Raw genomic sequence first — 24,712 nt, forward strand, 5'->3', positions numbered from 1 at the left:
AAAACCTGAGGAGAGCTTCTATGTGGTTGTTGCCTTTCCTCTCCTGGCTATATAATCACAACAGAGCACTGCAATCTCCCCCGCGCTTTAATTGCTGCCATACAAACAGGGCCACAATGACAGGTCCCTTCCTGTTGCCCACATTTCTTTCTATTTCTACTTAGCTTCTCACCACAGTCACATAAAAGAGGATGTTCTTTTTTTCATTTGTCGAACTCGATAGCTTGTTGCCTCTCTGGATTATTACCCAAGTGTCCGTGCCCATGAACAATCAATTCTCTTACGGTTTACTGAATGCCGAGTTACCAGCCACAATGATCACAACTTGCAGTTTCTTCAGATATCTTTTCTTTAAGATTGTAGTGACAGCACAAACAAAAAGTACAGCCTGCTTTCATGAAACGAACCAACAATATTTTACTCATATAATTTCAATATTTAAGCCAACATGAGGAATGAAAATTTGAACATCTCCATCTGTGAGGAAGGTCATGTGATATGATTGAAAGCTCCAGAAAAGCTACTACCAGGCTTTTTGGGGACATTGCTTATGTCAACCAGAGATATTTATGATCTAAAACAAAGATCTAAAACACAGAAAGGCAGCAAATCCTGACATTTGAAAAGCTGTAAACAGAAAGTATTTGACAATTTTTTTGCTTAACTTAAACGGGCATTCCAACAATTTTACATAAAAGGGTCAGTATAGTCTGTAAAAACAGTTTTATACAGTCATCTGTATCCTAGGAGGGAGCTCTCTAAAGTCAGATTTTTAAGACTGTTACAAACTCAAGGTGTGGAGTTGGAAGGAAGTGGGTGTTCACCAGGAAAGGAGTGTCTAATGATATACACTTCTTCTTCAGTTTTGTTATGGATCCAGTGTTTTTGAAGTTTGACACATATTAGGGTCTAAAAGTAAGAATATCTCGGCCTTTTCATCTTTAATTTTGCCCTGGTTTTTTCTCTCTCACGAAAAGTCCCCTAACTTCTGTGTTATGTGTTAAATATTAAAATAGTTGTCGATTTATTCTCGTTGGATTATGGAATCAACTAATCTTTTGAGCAAACCTCTGATCTACCAGCTCTTTTCCATTAATTTGTTTTACAGCCCATCTGCCAACATGTGAGGAATGTTTTCTGCCAATATAACCCCTTCTGCAGCAAAGAAAGCAACCTGCTGTTTAATATTGAATGACTGCTGTCATTTCTTGGCCCAGCAAAAGCCTTTTGTGCTGCTTCCGCTTGACCACTTCACACAAATAACCTACATCAAAGTGAGAGAAAGTCTCAGCTCTCCAGTCACCATTTTTGCCCTTTCGGCTAGCTCCACTGTCCATCGGATGGATCAGAGTGGATTGTATCACTACTGGTCTACCATCCAAACAATAGGGCATGATGGGTCAAAGCTCAAAGTCAAAGGCAGGGCACTGGGGACTGCTGTGAGGTCTGCAGGGTGTTGTAAGGACCACCTGCGCACATACATAATAGAAAACCCACCAACTGTCAATGCTCAAACACTGCTCCCTCTATCCCTTTTTTTCAGTTACTTTCTCCCTCTCTACATGCAATCAGGACAGAAAGACAAAACAACATAGAACAAGACATTTTATCACTAACAATGTCAGAGCTTTTCCCAGTCCTACTATCAAGTGTGTGGTCCCCACCTTTGTGACTTTACACAAAATATTGTCCCTAAAACTGTAGATCCCCTATCCTTGCACAGAGCAGGTTTATTCCTCTATTGTCTTGCATCCTTCAGCATAAACAGAGTACATACAGTAAATCTGCACCCAAAATCCACAACAAGATGTTCAGCGGTGCCAGAGAAATGATGTCCACACCCTTTTGACACGCTTTCATCTTGGGAGTGGGGCGATCTCAGCAATGAGGAATGCATATAAACTCATGACTAACAAACCACATGTGGTCCAGAGAATTTCTTCATCACAGAGACAAAAACAGCCTTTTTTTTTCTGTTTTGATAGATTGTCATTCGTGACATCTAATTTTGAAAATTTGCAAGGCTGTGCTGTCAAAAAGCCTTGTGAGATGCCACTGAGGGAATTAATTTGAAGTCAACACTAGCAGCAGCCTCACTCCACAAAGACCTCATACAAAGGTTATGAACTGGCATTGGTTCCCTAAACTCTTGGTCCAAGCGCATATATTGAATGACTCTGAAATTCCTTGATGATGGTTCAGAGGAGCCACCCCCCTCCCTGATAGAGCAGGTGCACCATCTGGCAATGTTAACTTTAATGTTGGTCTACAATGCTGCAGCCGTGCAGGCATGACTCATGTGTGTGTATGAAATTGAAAGCAGAGCCCTGAAAAGATACTGGATCCAGCGGTATGTGGGCGGCAGAGGGTTTCGGTTTGTCTCTCAGTGAATAATCCGGGTCCAAGTGAGACGCTCCTGCTGGGTCCCGTCTAAACAACAGGCTTAACTGGCTTTCCACCCTCATGAGGAAAAATGAAAGTCTCCTATTTCCCCCCCACTGACAAAACAATACATAGTTTACTATAATATTAAACAGTTATTCCACCCAGCACCACACCCCTCTGAACAATTTGTTCCTCTTGTGGAATGTTCTGGATGGATACTGTCAGAAAGAGAGCTACAAACACAGGAGTGTATCATAATGTCAAAGTCAAAATAACAGTTGGGGGGGTGCTAAAAGTCAGTGAACCTCATTTTTCAGATAAAAAACTAATAAACACATTCACATGGCAAACATAAACTTTGGTCATCAAACAATACTGTATAGATAAATCATTCATTAGTAAAAGTGCACTCTGCGAGTTTCGAGAAATTGAAATCAATAAAGACAGCTTTGACTAGAGGCTAGTCAATTCACCTGTGTCTATCAACATATGATAAAAAATTTTATTTTCTAAGGGGTTATGTAACATTGGAGGATTCATTTAACCACTTTAGATTCAAGTTTCTATATCTAATCAATACAACCAAGAAAACAATAAAACATTTTAAGAGGCAATTACATATTAAAGAGATATTGATCACAAAAACATTAAGCACTGGTCATTCCTGTGTATTTTAATGACCACTATTGTTAAATTTGTATCTAAAATTATGTAGCTGAATTTACATTCTTTTGCAAATGATGTGCCGGATAATCATAAGGAACAATTTAGCCTGAAAGTTGTAGACATTCAAAAGAGTAGTTTGGCAAACAAATAGTGAACTCCCGCTATCATTAGCTAAAGTAGATACGGCTGAGCTAAAAGTTAGAGGAGTCAGTAGTCTCCATCTTTACAATCTTCAAGGGGAAAGGCTTACTAAAGATAGTGGGATGCAGCTGAAAAAACTAGTAGGTGAACCTTGAGTTGATTTTTTTTTTTTTTGTTAAAATAATGAAAAATGCACATTAGCAAACAAACATTTCTAACTAAGCTATACCTAGCTTAGCTGTTTTTGCTAATTTAGCTAGTTAAAGCTGCTTTCAAAAGAAAAGCAAACAGCAGTCATGAGACTTTAGTTGCCTGTAAAATCTCTGCTTACATGACAGTGACCTAAGAACACTGACGATCATATTGTTTATTAACCATTTCCTCTGTACTTGTTACAAAATTCTTGCTTTTCTCCTGTAGTAACTATGACTCAGCTAAGCTAACTACAGCTAGAAAATCTGCTTTGCATTTTGTAGTTTGAAAGAATGCTTAACTTCATAATGGCTACTTCTTTTTCTCTCCTCTTTGCCCCAGTTTCACAGGCCTCTCAGGCTAATGTTACATAACTTAAAAAGCTGTGGTTCTGTCGCTCGCTCACTTTTGCTGCCCGCTGAGGTTTAACTCAACCGCCGAGATTATTACTGCCTGTATGTGCTATGAAACTAAAACTCTTGCTCAGACCGTTCATTGTAAACAGCCGCATGCTATACGTCCGATGCCACCTTTATGCTCCAGAAAAGTATCAGCCAGAGGAATGTTTAAATTAAGATTTTCCTCCAAGTGCAAAAATGAGGTACAGCATTGTGGTCTACAGTGTTTTCTTTAGTCTCGGAGAACTTATTTCGGTAAAATGTATAAAATAGATCTTTATTGGCAGAATTTGGAGCCTTGTGTGTTTTTAATTAGCTGTCAGTGAATGTTTCACCCTTGGCGGCTCGCAAGCTGGCAGAGCAAGGCCTGTAACGTCTTTAGCCTTTTCAGCGTTAGGATAATATTGCCTCTTTACGAAGCTCTCTGTGATGCTATCTGCGATGCTATCTTCTCAGCTTTGAAGCGTGAGACTGATGCAATCTCTCTTTCCGAGGTTTCTCTTTTATTAAACACACATCTGCTTGACAGGAACCCCTTCGCTTTTAATTCTGTTTCTGGAAAGTCAGGTAAAAACAGAGTCATGTTTGTGTACATGTTCTTCATTAGACGCCAGATGATGTTCTCACCTCTGATGATACAATGTTCCGACATACCTTGCTCTCACTTCAAGACGTTAACAATATAAGGCAGTTTACCTAAACAAGGTGAATGCAGAGAGTGAGGAATCGTGGGAAACTCGTCTTTGACTTAAGTGGTTAACTTGTCTTTATTTAAAGCTAAACACTCCAGGCTTTACGTGGCCAATGCACCAAACAACAGCCTGTGATCAGAGTGAGGGGTGCCAGGGAAAAGCCACTTCCCTTTAAGATAAAAGGCCCCGGCCTCAAAAGCGTATGTCACACAATAATGAAAATGTGACTTTAGCCCAAGGCATTGAAGCGAAGCACAGGCAACCTGTTTGTTGATTAGAGGAGGGAATTCAAAGAAAGCTCAGAGAGGATCAGTGGAGGGGAGGAAATGGAGGGTGTAGATCTACATTGCCCCCCAATACCCCCTGCTCTCGGTGCAGATTGAAAAAGTGATAAATATGCATGAGTTTGGCTTCGACAGTGAAGGCCTTTGATGGTGTGGTTGAGAGTTCTCTATCTCTGGAGCAAATAGGCTGAAAATAACTGTCTGAGAATGTTTACTTCATGTGTGTGAACAATGTGCGCTTTTAATGAGCAGAAGAGACTCCGCAGGAGGGCTCATTTCATACAGTCCACACTGTATCTCTCCCAGCAAGTTCTCTGCAGTCGCGGCTTCTTTTTAAACGGCCGAACGGTCGAACGTTAGGTGAAACAGGAAGTGCCTTTGCCAATAAAACATTTGTCAGATCAATTTCAGGAGCCTCTCATTCCGCGTTCATCGAGTCTCAGTCCTCGATGTTCAGACCAGGCCATTGTCTATCTTGCTAGAAAATAAGAATGTTCTTAATTTTGCATCATAATGAAGCTTAAAACCTAAAACACTTGTAGGTGCAATGCGGAATTTCCTCTATTGCGAGAGCTAGACTAATCAAGTCCAGTCCAATACTACTCATGTTTTTTTCCTACTGTCTCATGCTCGTCTCTGTCTAGTGGTTGTTTTGACTCTGAGTTGATTGTGCTCATTACACATAGTTTTTTTTTTTTTTTGTCTCAGGTTTATAATCACAATTTTGCGTAACATGTATTTTGTCCAAAGCGACATACAAATGAGGTAGAGATTAGCAGATAACGCAACTGTTAGTCAAATTTCTCTCACTTTATATTTCTGAAAAATATGAACCTTTAGCACATTAAATGAAATAAGTCCATATCTGATAGCATAGACAGTGTTTAATTTGACTGACCGCACCACTAGTGTCCCGTTCTTATCACATTTCAAAATGATTATACCACAGTTGGTTCTCACTAAGAACAAAGTTAATATATGAAAAATAGTGAATGGACACTGATTCGTTTTTTGGCCTTGGTCTTGACTCGGACTTGATCCCCATGATCAGAGTGATATTAATGTGAACTTTGAGTAGAAACAGGTGGAAAATGCCTCTCATCTCAGTGTGGATACAAGCGTATTTGTATTCTTTTCCTCAGCCTTTTCTTCTCTGTGTGTCCCTCAGACCTGCAGGCCTCCCAGTCCTTTGAACACTACAGTATATCAGACAGGGCCATGGACTACAGGATCCTGCAGATGGACGAGGACCAGGACAGGATGTATGTGGGCTGTAAGGACCATGTCCTCTCCATGGACATCAATAACATCACCCATGGCACACTTAAGGTCAGCAGATGCTTATTGTTATATTCTTATGCAACGCTTGCGTCCTGCATCTCTACTCTCTGGCCGCCACAGAGGATAAAATAAAAATGTCTGTTGAATTTAACAGTACGTAAATCACATGGTAAATCTGCCGCATTTCTGTCGAAATTATTCTAATCTGGGTTAAGGTATGCAAATTACCATACATTTGCCATGATCGGGACAATTCTAGGGTCATTCAAGAGAGCCATAAAAATGCCCAAGCTCTCTGATAACTGATTCTGCATGTAGTGAAAGAGTTATCGTCAGTGTCATTGACAGGCATGAAATAGCACACATAGATGGAGAAGCATTGAGGTTCCCCCGGGGAGTGCTGCAGCGCATCCATTTTTTCCAAGTAAATTACTTGATATATTCATTGACCTTTTAGGGAACCTTCTGCCGGGTTTGAAAACACACGTGTTTTCCACAGCCAGTCTGACACTGACACTTCTATCGAAACAGAAAAATATCAGAGCATACGCTTTGCTCGTTTTCCACAGATTTTCCCCGGGATTTCTGTCTGTGTAAACAGGATATGATCAAACCTCAACTTGCTCATATTCATGTTACTGTATTACTCCCTCAATCTGTTACTCGTTTCCTGTGCATATTTCCCCACTTGTCGGTTTAAGTGTCGTGTTTTTTGTTTTTGGTTTTTTTCACCACCAGGTGTTTTGGCCTGCGTCCAGCAGCAAGATCGAGGAATGCCAAATGGCGGGCAAGGACCCTACGGTAAGAACAGTAGACCTTCCAATACCCTCAAATTGGATCACGTGGGGCTTTTTCTAGAATTCGAATAATAATTCATAATAATAAATAACCAAAATAACTAATAAATAGAGATGCAAATATTATACTACTATAAACTATATAACTACCTCAAAATTTAAATATTTTCCAAGTTCAACTGTTCACTTATGTTTTATCATTAGGCCTGGATTTCATGTAAATATGTATTATAAACCACCTTCCACTGTAATGTTTGGCCTCCCTTTGAATATATTTTTTTTTTCATTTCCTAAAAGGTGCTGTTTTTTTATGTGATTGTCTGATTTGATAAACTTACTTGCCCTCTTTAAAGCAAGACAAGATGTTGTGGAGAAATAACACATTCTTCCTCTTAAAAATGAAAAGCGGAATTCATAGCAGTCCGACTTGTTAGAAAACTAGCCCTCATGCTTTTTCGCCATGATGGTCCAGATCTAGACTAAAGGTTTTGCCGGCTGTTCCCAGATCCGTTCCTCCAAGTGGGTCCGCAGCGGAATCGTGCGTGCGCCTCCTGGGATTTCCCTCTCCCATCTGGGAGCTTGTGTCAGGTCCAACCACATGTGTAGCAGGCAGCAGATGTCTACAGGGTCACCGACTGGCTCGGAGTCCTCCTGGCATCGGCACAGTGTTTTAGGACGAGAGTGAAGCGTGGGAGGATCGAGGGCCACGGAGCACTGTAGAAAAAATAAACCCGAATCAAAGCTTACAAATGTGACACAGCTCATTGATGCAGAGATTTCATAACCCGGCCTGGTTCTGAGCAGCACTTGTTAGCTGCAACAAGATTTAATGAAGCCATGCAGCGAGACTCAGAAGACTGATTTCTCCTCCGCCGCTGTTCTTCTTTCTAATTGGGTGGTTCTGAAACAAGTACATGCACAGTTGCCTATAGACACTGCAGTGCAGAAGACGGGGGAATAGAAGGAGAAAATAGGGGGTTTCGTTTTTAAAGAAGAGCCTTCGTAAGTTTTTAACAAACAGTGAAGGCCTCGTTTTTAAAGTAACAGTGCAAGCTGCAAGCGTCACACTGCGACCGGCGCTGCTCGTCTGTCCTGCATTCTTCCTCATCTCTCCATTCTCTGACAGAAGCTTGGGTAATAGTTGGGGTTTTGTACAGCACGCTGTTGCAGAAGTAGAGAAGAACCCGTTTCCAGTCAATGAGTGATTTGTTGCTGCTCTGAGTCACAGCCCGCCTGCTGCAGACAGGCTCCCACAAATATTTGGGTGAGCCATCTTTGTGTGGAGACATTCAATGCCCCCCTCTCCCCTCTGTCATCCCCTTTCTTGCATGCAGCCCTGACAGATTTGCTTATAAAAATTTCTGTTTCTGTTTCTTTCTTACTATTTTTTACACGTTCCTTGGTCACTTTTTCCACCTCGTTTGAGTTATCTTGATTTCCTTTTTACCACAGCGTTTTTCATTTTCTTTCATCCATAATGCCCCTCTCCTCTCTCGTGAGTTCCTTCATTTGAATCAGAGCCCCCATCCTGTTGTTAGGGTCACCCTCCCCATCTGTATATATTAAATTTCTTCTCTCTGATAGGATCTGTGGTCAAGCTGAGCTCCAGATAGTGACCACACATTGTTTGTGCCGGAGGGCGGTAGTTGTGGAGAAATATAGACCAACCAGGTTGATTAAGTGTATTTGCTGCTCGCTCAAAAGCCTCCACTTTAAACTTGGCGTGGTCGCCACTTGAACTCGAGGCCATGAGGCTGGATGCTGTTTTTCTAACACAGTCGTGAAGGTTGCGTGTGTATGGACAGGAAACGTGAGAGGAACATAAAACAGGATATGACCATATATATATATATATGGCTATGTGGGACTGACATCAGATATGGGTGCAGATATGGGTGCAGGCCCCAGACCCTGTGGGTGTGTGAGGGTTGAATGAGAGTGTGATGAGAGGAATCAGTTATAAGAGTGAGGACACAGCAAGACAGATGGAGAGAGATAAAGAGAGGGACAATAAATAACTGAGATGGGTGTGTGAATGTGAAAAAGTAATTTTTTGGCCAATAGCTCTCAGCGGAGCTGTGCAGCGACCGTGAGCTACAGCAGCTGCAATTCCTGCAGCCATGGCCAAGTTCCTGACGGCTCCCTGGAAACGTCTTCCTCTCCTCCCCAGGTCCTTTCCTCTCTCTCTTCCTTTCTCCACTGGTTCTCTGCAAGCTCAGGCTTAATTAGCCACAAAGTCCAGCACTCCCGCTGCTGCTGGGCTTGGGAAGCGGGGGCAGAGATGTATGGATATCAGCAGTCTGTCTTACCTAGATATATCACATATACCACTGATGCTCTTTTTCCACTGGCTTTAATACCAGACCAATAAACTCCTTTATCATTCATTGGGCAGCACGAGATCGTATAACCACCATAAAAAGTGAGATAAGTTTGAATTACTCTCTCATATGGAATTAGATACTTTAGGAGCGATAAACAGGTTCTGGATTTGGTGTTCACCTTGGCTGTATACCAGGATATACTTTTTTTTTTTTTTTTAAAGGTTAAATAACCTTATTGTTATGTGTACATTCTATTAATGTAAAGTTTACTGAACAGCGGACGCTGTGGCTACAAGTGAAAATTACAAGTGAGATAATACTGGCTAAAATGTTACGCTATTGTAAGAAGGGTCAGTGAACTGAATCACTGTCGTCCGTTATAAAAGAACATTTACCTAAAGTTAGTTAACATGAGCTAACATTAGCCACCATAAGCTACTGGTCATACCAGACCAACTAAGGCTGTACAAATAAAAGTCCTGAGGGGATTGAATTGAGGAACGGTGCTTTTTTTATTACTAATGAATTTACCTTTTTTTAGTTGCTACAATGTGTTATAAATTCTCTCAGAAGTCACAAGTGTCGCTTTAAAGTCCGGTGCAAGAATAGTCATCTTATAAAAGTCACAGAGTCAAAAAGCCCAAAGTCACTTACAACAATCTCTACTGCCGGTTTGACATTTCACTGGATTGGATCTGATTGACGTTTTTACTGTTGTCTCACCTTACTGAACGTGTCGGCGAACTGAATGTGTCTCTGTTTTTCTGTATTTTCCAGCACGGCTGTGGGAACTTCATCCGTGTGGTGCAACCCTACAACAGAACTCATCTGTTCATGTGTGGTAGCGGAGCGTACAGTCCCGTCTGTGTTTACATCAACAGGGGCCGGAGACCAGAGGTGGGCACATGATGACAGATTCACTTCACTCAAGAAACAAACTCTTGAGGGAATGAACCACGATTTGGGGACATTGGCTTGATGGTTAAAACCACAGCTGTATTGTCAAAGCACAGTACAAGTGCAGTGCAGCACACTGTTACTGTTACTCCTGAGAAAATAAATTTTGAAAAGTTGTCCTCAGTATATTATCTACTCTGGTTGTCCTTTAAAATACTTTAGGAGACACTGCAGGCTGCAGAATGTTACTACACCACTAACGTGATCTCTAAAGTGAAAAAATAAGAACATTGTACATAATTTAAGGATATAGAATTACTAAAATTGAGATAATGTGAAGGGGATTTGGTGATAGGAGACTTTGTAAAGCCAAAAATAATTATGTATGTAATAATAAATGATAAAAAAATGCGTCAAGGTATGTGGGTGAGAAATGTGTTCTAGGATATCAGATTGTATCTACTTGTTTCAAAACTAAATATAATTTCTATGCTGGAAGGAGAACAACATTGCTACCATTCAGAATCACTAAGTACTGAAAACGTATGAACCAGATGACAACCAGCGCATTTGAAATTGCTCTAATTTCAGCACATCTTATCTTAGATTCTTGCGCGGCATCAGATAGTGATCGTTTCTAACAATAGCATATTCTTTTACTGGTCTTCTAGGGATTTAGAAGTGTCACCATATGTTAAGAAAAAAGTGAAAGACGTCTTAACTTTATATGAGCAAAGCTTTCATGTAATCGCTCTGATGCCACATGAGAGGAGATACTCAGGATAAGCGGGAGAAAAATGGCACTCTAGTGTCAGGGATTGAGGGCAGATTTCTGGGCACGGGCGCTCTCATCGCCCGCCGCACCGCTCCAGAAGGGAGCGTGGGGAGGTCCTCCAGGAGAAAAGTGCTCACTGAGTGAACAACATTTAGCCACAGACTGCTGACTGCTGCCAAACACTAATAAGCAGGGTTAGAGAGCTCAGAACCGGGGCTCTTTCTGCACTGCGGTGCCTTTTGTCATTTGGGGTTTTTGTTTGAAAGGCAGACTGCTCTGTTTGCAATTTCTGAGCTCAAACATGTCTGAAGAAAAAGGGATCTGTTAAGGATAACTAGCTGCTGTTCACAGTGTGGAGCTTTGCCCTGACAACGTGCCCCAGACTATTGTGTTGTTGTGAAACTTGATAGGATGGCTGCAACAGACAGGTTATTTTCATGTGTCATTGATTTTGTGCGGCGATGTTGTGTCTCACTCGTCAAAAAATGCATAGTGAAACTGGCACTGCAGTAAAACGTCCATCTCACTGAATTCAGTTCGATTTTTATTTGGTCGTTAAATTTTTGTGGGGTGTAATAATTCCACTTATTTTCAGAGATGCATCGCATCAGAAATTCCCCAGAAACATTTATCTGTATGAACGGGTGTCTCTTGAAAAAAAAAAAGCATTTTAAAGACCCGCTCCAGACACAATTTAAGACATATAAAAATGCCCCGATTTGATTTGTTTGATACAGTTTTTCCACCAAAAAAGTTCCACAAACTACTTACAATCTCTTAAAAGGGCATGGATGCAGATGAATGTGAAAACAGCCATCTAGTTTTGACTCTCCAAATGCTTCATTCTGCACAGGGAAACGTCCAAGTGAAGTAACAATAAGCTAAGAACATTTCTGAGGGGAAGGGGGCTTTAAGATGAATTGCAATGTCAAATTACTTGTTAAAAATGGACACATTTTGCCTCGTAGAGATTAATGACCGAATCTACCAGATGGTGTCAGTCCACCCCCAGAACCTCTTGTCAAACAGCAACGTTTTCCCGAGAAAAAAAAAATTGCTACTTGGCTGAGGCGCTCGCAGCTACATTCAAGGAGGCAGCAGCCTCACCATGAGCCAGACCTAAATAGGACGGGACGGGGAAGCTTTAGAAACGACCCGGGTTGTTGTACGAGGTGCTTGGACCGTCCAGTCCGCCACCAGGAGGGGGGTTGAAACTTGGCAGCCTTTCCAACCGGAGATGGAGGAATGGCTATCCAACACATTAGCAGAAATTCCTACTCTCCTTCCAAATGGAATTTTCTTTTTACTGTCCCACATGGGCCAGTTACGGTAGACCAGGCCAGGACCTTCCTTGTGCTTCCTTAAAACCAAAAGGGAATGGAAACGTGAGCGGGGCCGCCTTATGAGACATTTGGTACGCAGTTTTATTTATCTAGAGGCCACTAGACGGAATAACTGATCATATAAAACTGTCTTCAAAATCTCTGACTTCCTCTTTTCTGTGTGACAGGAACAAGTATTTCACATTGACTCGAGGACCGAATCTGGAAAAGGGAGGTGCTCCTTCAATCCTCAAGTGAATACAGTGTCCGTCATGCTCAGTAGGTGCCTCCTCTCTCTTCCTACATGATCTCTGCCTCTTATCATTATCATATCATTAAGCGCCAAGTCGGATATATCGGAACTTTCAGAGAATAAAACCTTCCCAGTCATAATTACAACTTGGATGTTGATGTCACCACTGTTTTCAAGTCAGTAACCCATAATTGTAATTACTCCGAGGAAGTTATCGTGATAAGAACACAGGCCCTCTAGAGGCTTGAAGCTTATTTTCAGAACAGAGTAAAGTTGTTATTGGACGTATTTGTGGAAACAGATAATCAAATAAGAAGTAATTTAATTATAGGATAAAATGAGGAGAATCCAAAATTAGTTCACCTTTAATACACACCGAGCACGTGGACTCCTTCGGGTCAGGCTCAACCCCTCCACCTCCCCAATTCTCTTTCCCTTGATCCCCGATTGGTCGAGGAGTGTTGGGTTGCTGTTGACGCGGCTAAAGGTGACACCTTTCACCCCTCCGCTCCGCTTTCTGACACCTGAGCATTGCCGCGTCAGCAGCAGCTTTGCCAGCTGGTGAGCGACTCCAGGGATGCCCAAGAGTCAGCCAGAGGGGACGGGTGGATTAACCTGAAGGAGGGAGGGGGGGGGGTGAGGTCAAAGAAGAATTGGCGCGAGTCAAATCTGAGCTTCATCGCCCCGTCCGTACGTTTGGGGCCCTCTGCAGTGTGTCTGAGTGCATTATTAGCGGCAGGACACACACGGCCTGTCAACCTGTTGATAATTCTGCATGGTAATTCTCATTCATTGAACAATTTTCACATTATTTATCAGTCATGCAATAAAATGTTGCCGTATTTCATCCATATTATCTTAATTGTCTCTGAAGCTGCGTCTCTATACTCTTGGTTTCGAGAACAAAGGTAGATTGCTGCCTTTTTTTTTTTTTTAGGGCTGTGTGAAGTTTGCGAGGATATTGTTGAGTTTGTTCAACGTGTGTATGTGTTCCTCTAGACCAGGAGCTGTTCTCAGGCATGTACATTGACTTCATGGGGACAGATGCTGCCATCTTCAGGAGCCTGACCAAGCGAAATGCAGTGCGGACGGACCAGCATAATTCTAAATGGCTGAGTGGTGAGCACACACACAATCTCTGAAGATTTTGAGTGTATATGCTGTTTATTGATTAATTTGAACAAGTAAGCTGCTTTTATTTTTTTGAGTTATGGATCTCAGTTGTAAACGTTTCAATTTGCTATTGTCTTTCATTCAGAGCCGATCTTCATTGACGCCCACCTGATACCCGATGGGACAGACCCCAATGACGCCAAATTGTATTTTTTCTTCCGCGAGAGGCTAACAGATAATAATGGAAATACTAAAAATATCCACACGATGGTGGCCAGAGTGTGTCCAGTAAGTGCCTTTGTCTGTGCCTGAATAAATCAGCACTCTACTTTCTGTGGGGGGTTTTTTTCGAGTTGCTATGTGCAGCTTTTGTCATTGCAGAATGACATCGGAGGCCAGCGGAGCCTGGTGAACAAATGGACCACCTTCCTTAAAGCCAGGATGGTTTGTTCAGTTCTGGAGGAGGATGGCACGGAAACGCACTTCGATGAACTTGGTGAGTGAAAAACAGATTTATATTTAAGATATTTCCTGTATTTGTTGTGTGGCTTCCAAACTATGTTTTATTTTCATCGTCCACGAAACGAGTTTAAAACAAACTGTGTAGTTATTTTTTTTACCATCGTAATTTCCAAAATCTGGCTATTTATGTCCTTTGGTTTCTAGCAATTGCTTTCTCCACAAACAATCCATGAAGCTAAATGTGTTTGGTCTGGATTAGGACTGTAGCCGTTTATCAATTTTCATAGCAATTGTTCTGTTACTTTTGGTCATCTTTTATTTGTTTATGGGCATATTATTGAAGTCCTGTCTTAGCCTCAGCTTTGAAAACTGCAAACATCAGCTCGCAGAATTGTAGGCCTGTTTTTCCATTCAGGTCATCAGACTCCATCTGTCAGCATATGCAGTTATTGATTCCTGCATTCATCATTTCTTGGCAATCTCACTCGCAGGGATGAGGTGATAAGGGGTGTAGGGAGTTTGTTGAAAACATTACGCACTTTTCTCTCCACGTATGTGCAATTGTCTACGTGCGCACATATGTGTTTTCCTTTACAGAAAGCGTGTTTTTGCTGGAAACCGATCAGCCCAAGAGTCTGTTGGTGTTTGGAGTCTTCACATCCACAAGGTAAGAGCAATGGCAACGAAGCCAGCTCTAACATTCCTACAGGCCTCAGCGGTTATGGCAATAGCGGGCTGCATAATAGCGGGAGGGGATGTGTTTGTCAGAGGGGTTGTTACATAGAGACTTCATGTGACATGTAGCAGAACAGTTTATTCAGATGATGAACTATCACTTTCAGCGTCCTGTTGGCTTCACCATGTGTTCTTCGTTTTGACGTTCTTTCCTCATGACCACATGAAGCGGTTCGCCGTTTTGCTGACCGTGTGCAAGAGATACCTTTATGGCGCATACTAATACGTAGTGATTACATCGTTGGATGTTTTCCACGAGCATGGATAATAGTAGCCAGCAGGATTTTTGAGTGCAGGGAGAATATTATTATTGCATTTTTCCGATAGATGAAACCCGAGCCTCGTTCCTCAGCATTCAGAGAAAAAAAAAAGGACTATGTCATCTTTCTCTTTCCATTTTATCATAAAACAGGGACAGATAAGCTGCTAGATAAACATATATGGAGACAAATGGGGACCTAATGTTTTAAGAATTTGAAAGATAGAGTTGTAAAGCTAAAAATTTAACACTTAAAGCTGAGGTGTTGATCTTCAACCTCGAAAAAAACAGCATAACTATAGAAAAAGTGTAAAAACAATTGTTTCAATTCAGATGTAAATTTGATTAAATTCTGGATTTTCTTTGAATAAATAATCTATTTTCCTTTTTCCACTTCATATAAACATACATACACAGACATACATATAAATATAAGATTGGTTGATGCCAGTGTGCCGTTTTCTTGTGTGTAGTATTTTATGTAGACTGTATAAGATCAGTACCAAAAAGACCTGTACTGCCAAAATGGGACACTGTTGACCCAGTCTGGGAAAATTAGTTCCAGTGAAGGAAAAAAAAAAATTGTTAAAGAAAGTAGAAAGTTCAAGAGAAGCTCTTCTGAATATGCAAAGGGGAGTAATAAGTAATATGATATACTGAAGCAATACTTGAAAACATGGAAACTCTGTTTCTGCCCTATTTTAAAGTCTTTGACCCAGCACCTGTAAAAGGTTTATTTCTATAGTAATAATTATAATAATAGTTTAATATAATAATAATGATAATAATAATAATAATAATAATAATAACAATCATCATCATCATAATAACAATCATAATAATCATAATCATAATCATAAATGAAATAATATATCAAATGTAATGTAACAAGATTATTATAACTCTCCTGCTTAAGTGAATCCCAGTGCATGTAAATTTGAGCACATCTGCTGTCAAAATGATGATGAACATCGTTTAAACATAATCATCATCTTTGACATTTCAATTTAAGGAGAGAAGAGTTTACCACATACCATGCAAACCTCTGTGGTAACTGATTTAAGGGACACTGAGTAAACCGATTAAACAGTTCTCACTCAGCGGCAAGTCACCACCGGCAGGGCCTGCACAGCAAGTCTGGAGGTTTGAAGGAACCGTCACTTGAGCCATCTGTTCTGATCTCTTCGCCATGATTGGTCTCTGGGCTCTCATGTTCGCTCCCCAGAGGCCTGTACTACGAAACAGGGTTCGGGGTTAGCAAAGTAGCTGCAGGTTTAACCCCCTGGGTTTCCAGGTTTACGACGGTGGTTCACTTTTTACCGGGACACTTTGCCATGGTAACTTGCGCTGCACGCGTAACCCACTCCGGAGCAGGTTAACCTCAGAGGACCACATCAAAACCTGTCAACGGCCCAAATACTGACCAATCAGATCACTGGAAAACCAGAGTCATCATTCCTACAGGACCCTAACATGGACAAAAGAGTTTACAATAAAGTGACAAATATTATACTATTATACTATTATACTATACTTATCATACTAAATAACTGCATTATCACTATTATAGCTATATTTTAATTGAACAAAGATTCTTTCATTGCTGACAGGATTCCTGACAGTGTTCGACGATCTCACTCTCATATTCTGTCACTGCAGCTCAGAATAACATGAAGAGAGTTTTGATGATAACTGGGAATAAAAACTAAACCCTCTGATGTCTTTTTTTTTTTTTTTAGAGAAATTATCCACACACCGTTAAATATTTCCCATGATTATAAATGAACATGTCAGTCAGATTGACCTCATCAGGCATAATATACTTTTTCTTCTCTTCTCTCCTCTGCTCTGGCAGCAGAAACAGTCTGACATTACTTCAATTTTTTTTTCCAAAATCTGCATCACATATTCATAATAGTTTGTTCATCATCAGGTAAAAGAGCAGAAAAACTCACTCAATAAGAAAACTTAGTACTTATTCCTGTACTTATTTATAGTATATCCTTGGCCTTTTCTAGTGTTGTTAAATATCACTTTTGGACGTCGCTGTAACCGAATTTACCTGCAGGTGTCATCGTTTCTTCTCTTATCCTATAAAGTACTGTATTCATGGTTCTGAGGATGTTGGTTGTAGTTAACAACAAATCAACTGAGCTTCCCTGCCGCATTTTCCCAGCCATTACTTAAAACAGCCATTTCCCCCAGCTCCTTGTCAGACTGTCTGTTTATGGTTCGAGTGTTTTTTCCCATGTGTCTGTACCTACCTGCCTGCTAGTCCATCCATCCGTCTGTAAGCCTGGTTTTCCTCGGTTCATCACTTAGGTTCGATTAAGTTCCTTCACTGACGCTCTAATTGAATTCCCAGGGGGACACTGCCACGGGCCTTTGAACCACTTGTTATCTCTGGATCACAGAAGGGCTAGAGTAGTGTAGCCATGCTCAAAGATCAGAGAAGAGTGTGTTTTTAAATGACTGGGCCAAACCACATGAGATCATGGAGGGGGAAATAGGGGAGCTGTCCCCATTTGAGTTTGGCAGTGGTTCCACCAAGTCTGTATGACTCCTGCACAACAGCGATCTTAATAAACCACTACAGAACATTTTAGCTGGGCGGGTGTCAATGTGGTGAGCGGAGGTTTCCACTGTTGTGTTTCATTGAAAGTATGCATCTCATTTCCTCAGCTCCGTGTTTAAAGGTTCAGCAGTGTGTGTCTACAACATGGCAGACATCCTCACCGTCTTCAATGGGCCCTTTGCTCACAGAGAGGGGCCCAACTTCCAGTGGGTGGCGTTCCAGGGGCGTATCCCTTACCCAAGGCCCGGAACTGTGAGTTCATTTTTTAGGCCATGTATTCATTTATTGTTTCTTTCAGTGCATGATTCCAAAACAAAATTCACATAAAATATTAGTCTTAACCTTACCTCCTTCCATATCTAGCCAGAAGAGGGGTGGGGGGAGAAAAAATCTTGCTTTAACAAAATTACCAGATTACATCAATGCTTGAACAACCTTTTGCTATTAAAAAAAATGACAAGAAAGCAAAGGACATTCATACACAATCAATGGCAGTAAGCCAAACATAAATATTACCCATTACGTTCATATTCCCCAAGTATTCCTTCTCCATGTTTTCTTAAAGTGAAAAAATATCTGAAGACATTTCCCAGAGAATTCCACGGTAGTTACACTCAGTAAAGTGAAATACACATCTGTGATATTTTTTAGGTAATAATCTGTAATTACACCAAATCTTTAAGTTTTGCCCTTAGATATAGATGCACAGATGCACATTTTTAAGTGTCTTTCAATATAACATATATTTGCTCATAACTGCAATGGACTGTGGACGCTATTGCTTTTATTAAACTTATTAGATTACCAAGAAAATTACCAAGTTTATTGTTTATTATTGAAGCTTAGGACATGTTTTCAGGTATGCTTTCAGTGCTATTGTTTTGCCTGGATAATCTTTTTATCAATTACAGAGAACGGTCATTTTGCGGAAAGTTAAATAATTACACAAAATCCTAAAATTTACAATACTGTCATTAAATGTTATAACATTGCTAAAAGAAAAAGAGAGGAATTTTTGCTCTCTTCAAACATAATAAACTCCAGCATCCTTGACACTTCACAAATTGATTTACGAAACCAATACAATACCAATACATTAAATAAACAAGGACCCCAATTTGGACCCTTGTGGGACTCCATATTTAACCTTAATTCATTTAGATCAATTATCAGCAAACTATACACATTTTTTTCTATTATCTTTATATCTGCCATGTATAAACTATCCCACAAAATCCATTTATGTATGTGTTTTGACCATGATATGACTTAATTTTTGCAGATTGTGGGGTTGATTTAATGTTAACAACTGGCTCAAGGATAAAACCTGTGGTTTAGGATGTGAAAATTAGATTCTTTTTACACAATACACACACTCCCCTCTGTTTCTCCAGTGCCCCGGTGGAGCCTTTACACCCGACATTCAGACAACAAAGGAGTTCCCAGACGACGTGGTGACCTTCGTACGAAACCATCCGGTCATGTTCAACTCCATCTACCCAGTGGGGAGGAAACCCCTGGTGGTTCGTACCAACGCTGACTACAAATATACATCAGTGGCTGTGGACCAGGTTATGGCTGCCGACGGCAATTACCAAGTACTCTTCTTGGGCACAGGTATGAATAAATGAATCACAGTCTGCTGACCACAGTAAGTTCAAAAAAAGAAGACAGATCCCTCACTTAGTATCAAGATAAAGAGAAAAGGGAAAATGATCTCACTTCACCCATCGTCTGACTTTTGTTGCTTCTTCCAAGAACAACAAGAATTCTTATATGATAAATATGCAACATGGCCTCATGCCCTTTCTTGAGGCTATGGCGCCACCACATGCATTGCAATCCTGTAACAAGGCAGGTTAGATGTCAGCGAAAAAAATTTCCAATGACATGAAAAAAAAAAAACTGGCAGAAACTCTCTCTCATGAGTTGTCACCGAGTGTGTTTCATAAGTAAATGATTGTTTAGTGGCGTCTCATTGCCACAGCTGGTCAACAGATAAACAGATAACAAGAGGGAATAGTACACAGTGGGTGTGGAAGCTCAATTGAAATCAGACACGTGGCACAGCACAGACCACAAATAGAGCCACGAGTAGGTTGTAGAAAGGGTGACAAGACAAGGTCTTTTAGAAGAGGACTTTGAGCTTTTACGGTCTCATTTTATTAAAGCAGGTGTAAAATGGGTTGAGTTCATTTCACTTTCCTCTGCACAGTGTGTTTTAATAAAAAGTGAATCATGATAAGAGCCATCCAAGATATTGTCAAACATTTTTGGCAAATTATTATCTCACCTCAAGGACAGAGTGCTTTTTTTTAAAACTGATTGCGGTATTAAATATTGTTACAGTGACATTTCCACCAGTACAAGAAACACTAGTGTAGAACAGATACATTTCTGTTATTTCTATGCATATAACATTGCAGTTAAAAATAATAATATGCGTGTGTTTGTGTGTGTGTGTGTGTGTGCGTGTCTTGTCTGTGTGTATGTACATAATTATGCATGCATTCATGCTTGTGCGTGTCCAAGTCTTCACATCTTTGCATTCATTGAGCCGTTCTGGGACTCTCTCACGCAGCTGCTTGTGTTTATCAGGCAGCCTCTCCATTCTGTTGCTCCTGCCTGGATTCTTTAAGAGAAGCCAGTGCTGTCTCACCGTATCTGGGGCCTGAAACGGTGCTTTGTCTCAAGGATGAGGGAGACGCCCTTATCGGGCATTTCCAGGAGCCGCTACTGTAACTCCTTTTCCACGCTTTGCTGCTCCAACTCCCAGGACAGAACAGCCTTATTGATGATGGCCGTGTTGCGTTTTGCTCTTTTCATGGCCCTTGTCCCGCCTTGTGCGGGCGTAACAGCTTCCATTCCCGCTCCTGCCACAGTTGATTTTGCAAATGGAAACTGTTCATGGCTATCATGCCTAATTCAAAAGCAAACACAGGCAAAGAAAAACAGACTCGGAGTTTATTTTTTTCACCAACAGTTGTGCTCTAGTTCCACTGACGGCACACATCTCTGGGCAGTCTTTGTTGAGTGTGCGTAGACATGTACGTTTCACACGGTAAATGCTTGTGTGTGGTTACAGCTCATGACATGTGTGCATTCTGCCCCCAGACAAAGGTACAGTACAGAAGGTGATTGTCCTGCCAAGCAATCATTCCCTGCATGAAGATCTAATCCTGGAGGAGCTGGAAGTGTTTAAGGTCTGCTGTCAGTCTTTCTCCCCTCTTTTTTTTTTTTTTTTTCTCTTCCACTTTCATCCCTTTTCTTTCCCAAAAATCAAAGGCAGGGAGGAGGAGGGTGCGCTTGGCCACAGCACAAAGGCCAGGGGCAGACAGACAAGGGCAGGGTGGCATTCAGGAGATGGATGTTCTGCAGTGTAGTGCAGCGTAGAGTGATGGGAAACATGCTAACAGAGTGCAAGAATCTGGTAATTGCGCCGATTGAACCCTTGCAGGTGCTGTCTTATCTTAGCTGAAATTGCTAAAATTGTGATCAACCTGTGATCAGATGTAAAGGCCATGACTCCTTTGATCTTCTGCTGCATCTGGAGAAAAGCAGCTTAAATCGGAGAAGTTTTAATCTCCAAATACTGAATAGGCTTCTTCCAGAAAGTTAAAGACATCTGGCGAGGAACTGGTCCTAGACGGCTACCTTTTCTGCTTTGACTATTTCTTATTCAAGAAAAGTCTGATAAGCTGCTCTCTGCAATAAAAGGTTTTTGTAAAAGAATAGCCCAACATTTTAGAAGTCATTCTTGCCAAGAGTTGGAAGAGAACATCGGTATTCCTTTCATCTCTCCAATCAATAGCCAGCAGTTAATCTGCCTTAGATAACCACCCATATAACCATAATGTTTTGTTTTTACAATAAGGTTTTTGAACAGGCGAAAAAATTAAGAAACGATGTGCTAATTTGTGAGCTTAGAGGTGCTGGCAGCCAGATATTGTACCTCTCATGTAGAAATAATTGTCAAAAATGTCTAAAAGCTCTGAACTTGGTCCGTGTGTTTGCTATTTTTCAGAACCAGGCTCCTATTACAAACTTGAGAATATCCTCAAAAAAAGTAAGTATCCTTCTGCAATGGTTTCCTGAGTGCAGTTTTATTGTTTTAATATGTTATTCAGTGTCTGCAGCTACTATGTAATGCACGAAACAGAAATCTCTTGTGCACGATAAGCCTCCCAAAGGCAAGGAAATAATAAGCCATAATTGTTTCGGCGCTCTGCCTCATTTTCCTGTCAGCCGGCCACTTATTAAGACAAACAGGGCGGCTGACATTTGAACTGTTTACTCTGCAGCAACAGCTGTACGTCAGCTCGGAGTTCGGGGTCTCGCAGGTCTCCCTGCACCGTTGTCACGCTTACGGATCGGCTTGCGCTGACTGCTGCCTCGCCAGAGATCCCTACTGCGCCTGGGACGGACTAAGCTGCTCCCGCTTCTATCCCACTGGCAAAAGGTACACAAAGGTTTACAGTTTTAGGGTTCATAACTGCGGTTTTGTGCTAGTATTCATGTATCTTTCATTTTAATGCAAAGAGGTATTTAGTTCCCGCCGAGGAATGTTCTCCTGGCAGTGTAGAAGAACCTATGCAAGAGTTTTTAGGCCCCGAAAGCAATTTTTTTAGTGTTAATAAGTGCTGACAGGTTATGATTAGGGAGCGCATTCGTGGAGGCAGTGTTGCAAAACTTTTAAGTGTAAAATAAACAGTAGCATAGTGTAGATTTTGTTTCTGTTCACCATTGTTCCATTTTAGCCGGATTTGCCTCAAGAATGCAGTGAGGTTTTGGCCTTCCAATGGCCAACCAAAGTAGTGTTCATCAGTTATAAACCAAATATGAAATCAGTCAAGGTACCACAGCCGTAGAACAGAGCAGCTCATAACTTGTGAGGCCAAACGTGGCTGGAATCCTTCAGTATACACCTCAGTGTAAGCCATGTGACTAATTCTGCTTTTGTTGTTGCCCTCCCCTCCGTCTAGACATAACACAGACGAGGATGTATGAGCAACACTTCGGCTCTAAACCGATACCTCTCTGCTCTCTTTAAGGACCAGCTGCTTGTCTCTTGACATTCCAGTCGAACGCAGGTCAAGTTTAGTTTGGTCAGAGAACAAAAGTGCAGCCCCTGTTTTCCTGTGGAAAATGTGTCTGCAATGTGTCAGCTGTTTACATGCTCTTTTCCTCAAGCTGTTATACATGAGTGTGCACCACAGAGTGGAATAACGCGGTCAGATTTTCCTCATATTGTTTTGGCAGCGACTGCTCCTTCCACAGTTTTAATATGAGAGGAAGAAGGCTGTTATGATTGTGTATTTTTCTGTATTTAGCCATAGTGTATTCATGCTCGGTTATTTGATTTTATTTTTTTAGGAGAAGCAGAAGGCAGGACATTATGCATGGAAATCCACTCACTCAATGCAGAGGATTCAATCTAAAAGGTAATTAAAGCTGCACTAATTTAATTTTTTATATTTACAAAGGGTCAAATGGCTGCGTGTGATGTGAAAGGTGTTGCTCCTGGTGACAAACCGACAGAGAATTTTCACCCAACTTTGTCATTTCCCTCACATCTGAGCTGCTTTTAAGCCTCTTTTAGCTAATTGTTTTTATTTTATGGCAGGCAAAATGATGCTGTTATCAACCTCACAGCTGCAAACAGCTATTCAGCAGTTTTCAGCAGTTGACGGCAGTAACTTTTATAAATTAAAACAAGCATAGTGGTTTGCACTGAGGCTCTAGCTGCACCTGTTTACTCGTGTTTTCAGGGTAGTTTTTGATTGTTTGTGAGTTGAGGTAGTGCACAACATCCTTCAAAATTCACCCAGTCGACTGGCAGGCTGCAGTTTAATGAGAGGATTTGCTCCACAGAGCGTTCCATTTCCATGAACAGTCTACATCTATAAATTAACACGAGCTTGGGGAACCAACCATATGGTCATTACCGCTAATTAGTCACAACCCTGTCATACATTCAGCTGAGTGATGGACCATTTAGCTGCAACAAAAACGACACGGTAGATGAGACGAAACCGAGTTGATCCAGTGTATTGAAGGTTATTTTGTTATTCTGGAAAATCTGAGGAAGTCTGGGTGGAGTATGGTTGTGCTGCAGGTGTCAGACTAAGCCTTGTGTCAACATTTCCCTCTCACTGACTTGAGACAGATTTGAGTCCATCTGTGGACTTGGTGTCTTACAGCAAGTGGAGTCTGATGTGCCTTCCATGACTCTGAGTGTGTGTGTGTGTGTGTGTGTGTGTGTGTGTGTGTGTGTGTGTGTGTGTGTGTGTGTGTGTGTGTGTGTTACAGCCTACAGAAACGCAGTGGAGATGACGCAGTATGGCGTGAAAAACAACACCACCTTCCTGGAGTGTCTTCCCAAGTCTCCCCAGGCCTCTATTCGCTGGCTTATACAGAGGGACAACGACCGGAGGAAAGAGGTCAGTTTGATATTTAGAGAGGTCAAAGGTCAGCATCAAAGTCCACCTTTGCTCATATGTAACAAGCTAAAGTGGAGCCAGGGACACAATGGAAACCCCTCGAGATATAACGGATTGAATGTCTTTTTCTGATCTATAGGGAGCTGCTCACATAGTTAAATATTACATCAAACATTAAACATATCACAGCAAATCAAATGAGCCTACATGCTTAATCAGGACTTGTATCGCCTGAGGCATGACACAATTTGGCAGCGGAGCATCTTAATGAGAGGTGATACAGATCGAACATGATACAGACCTTGACTAATGACTGGAAAATGTTTCTGCACAGAGAATCCAAATATTTGACACCCCTTAAACAGTGAGAGCACTCAGAAAGGCTTTAAAAGATTAAATAAAGCCTGGCAAGAGAGCGCCTGCATGATAAAGACATATCTTTTATAGATTTAGCTCTCACCTCCGTGGAGTAGCATCAGAGTAATGGCCGTTTTATAGCCATTTCCTCATGAGAATAGAAGTTGGCTTTAAAATAAATCACTTTAGTTTTACGGTGTGTAATCATTAGTCTTTTCAGAGATAAGCCCCGGCTGATTTTAAAGGAGTCAATGGAAAAGGACTCAGCAGTGTTATTTTTTTGGATGAAAGCATTAGATCAGTGTGATAGTTATTTTGAAATGCATTTTTTTTTTTTAAAAACAGGAGTAATGTAACGCCATGA

The 24,712-nt window shown here is 41.2% G+C and overlaps 1 protein-coding gene across 1 annotated transcript in view; it reads left to right on the forward strand.

Annotated features, from left to right (window-relative positions):
- Positions 1-24,712, forward strand: part of sema3c (sema domain, immunoglobulin domain (Ig), short basic domain, secreted, (semaphorin) 3C) — a 41,225-nt gene that overhangs the window by 12,741 nt on the left and 3,772 nt on the right. Inside the window, exons 3-17 of the mRNA XM_040144849.1 lie at positions 5,927-6,087; positions 6,778-6,840; positions 9,938-10,057; positions 12,343-12,433; positions 13,407-13,526; positions 13,666-13,808; positions 13,902-14,016; positions 14,580-14,649; positions 17,659-17,803; positions 18,946-19,168; positions 20,666-20,754; positions 21,576-21,617; positions 21,853-22,010; positions 22,925-22,992; positions 23,861-23,991. Coding sequence (XP_040000783.1) covers positions 5,927-6,087; positions 6,778-6,840; positions 9,938-10,057; positions 12,343-12,433; positions 13,407-13,526; positions 13,666-13,808; positions 13,902-14,016; positions 14,580-14,649; positions 17,659-17,803; positions 18,946-19,168; positions 20,666-20,754; positions 21,576-21,617; positions 21,853-22,010; positions 22,925-22,992; positions 23,861-23,991 — 1,739 coding nt within the window. The remainder of the gene's footprint in view (positions 1-5,926; positions 6,088-6,777; positions 6,841-9,937; positions 10,058-12,342; positions 12,434-13,406; positions 13,527-13,665; positions 13,809-13,901; positions 14,017-14,579; positions 14,650-17,658; positions 17,804-18,945; positions 19,169-20,665; positions 20,755-21,575; positions 21,618-21,852; positions 22,011-22,924; positions 22,993-23,860; positions 23,992-24,712) is intronic.

Source organism: Xiphias gladius, chromosome 2 (assembly GCF_016859285.1).
Source record: "Xiphias gladius isolate SHS-SW01 ecotype Sanya breed wild chromosome 2, ASM1685928v1, whole genome shotgun sequence".
Lineage (NCBI taxonomy): Eukaryota > Metazoa > Chordata > Actinopteri > Istiophoriformes > Xiphiidae > Xiphias > Xiphias gladius.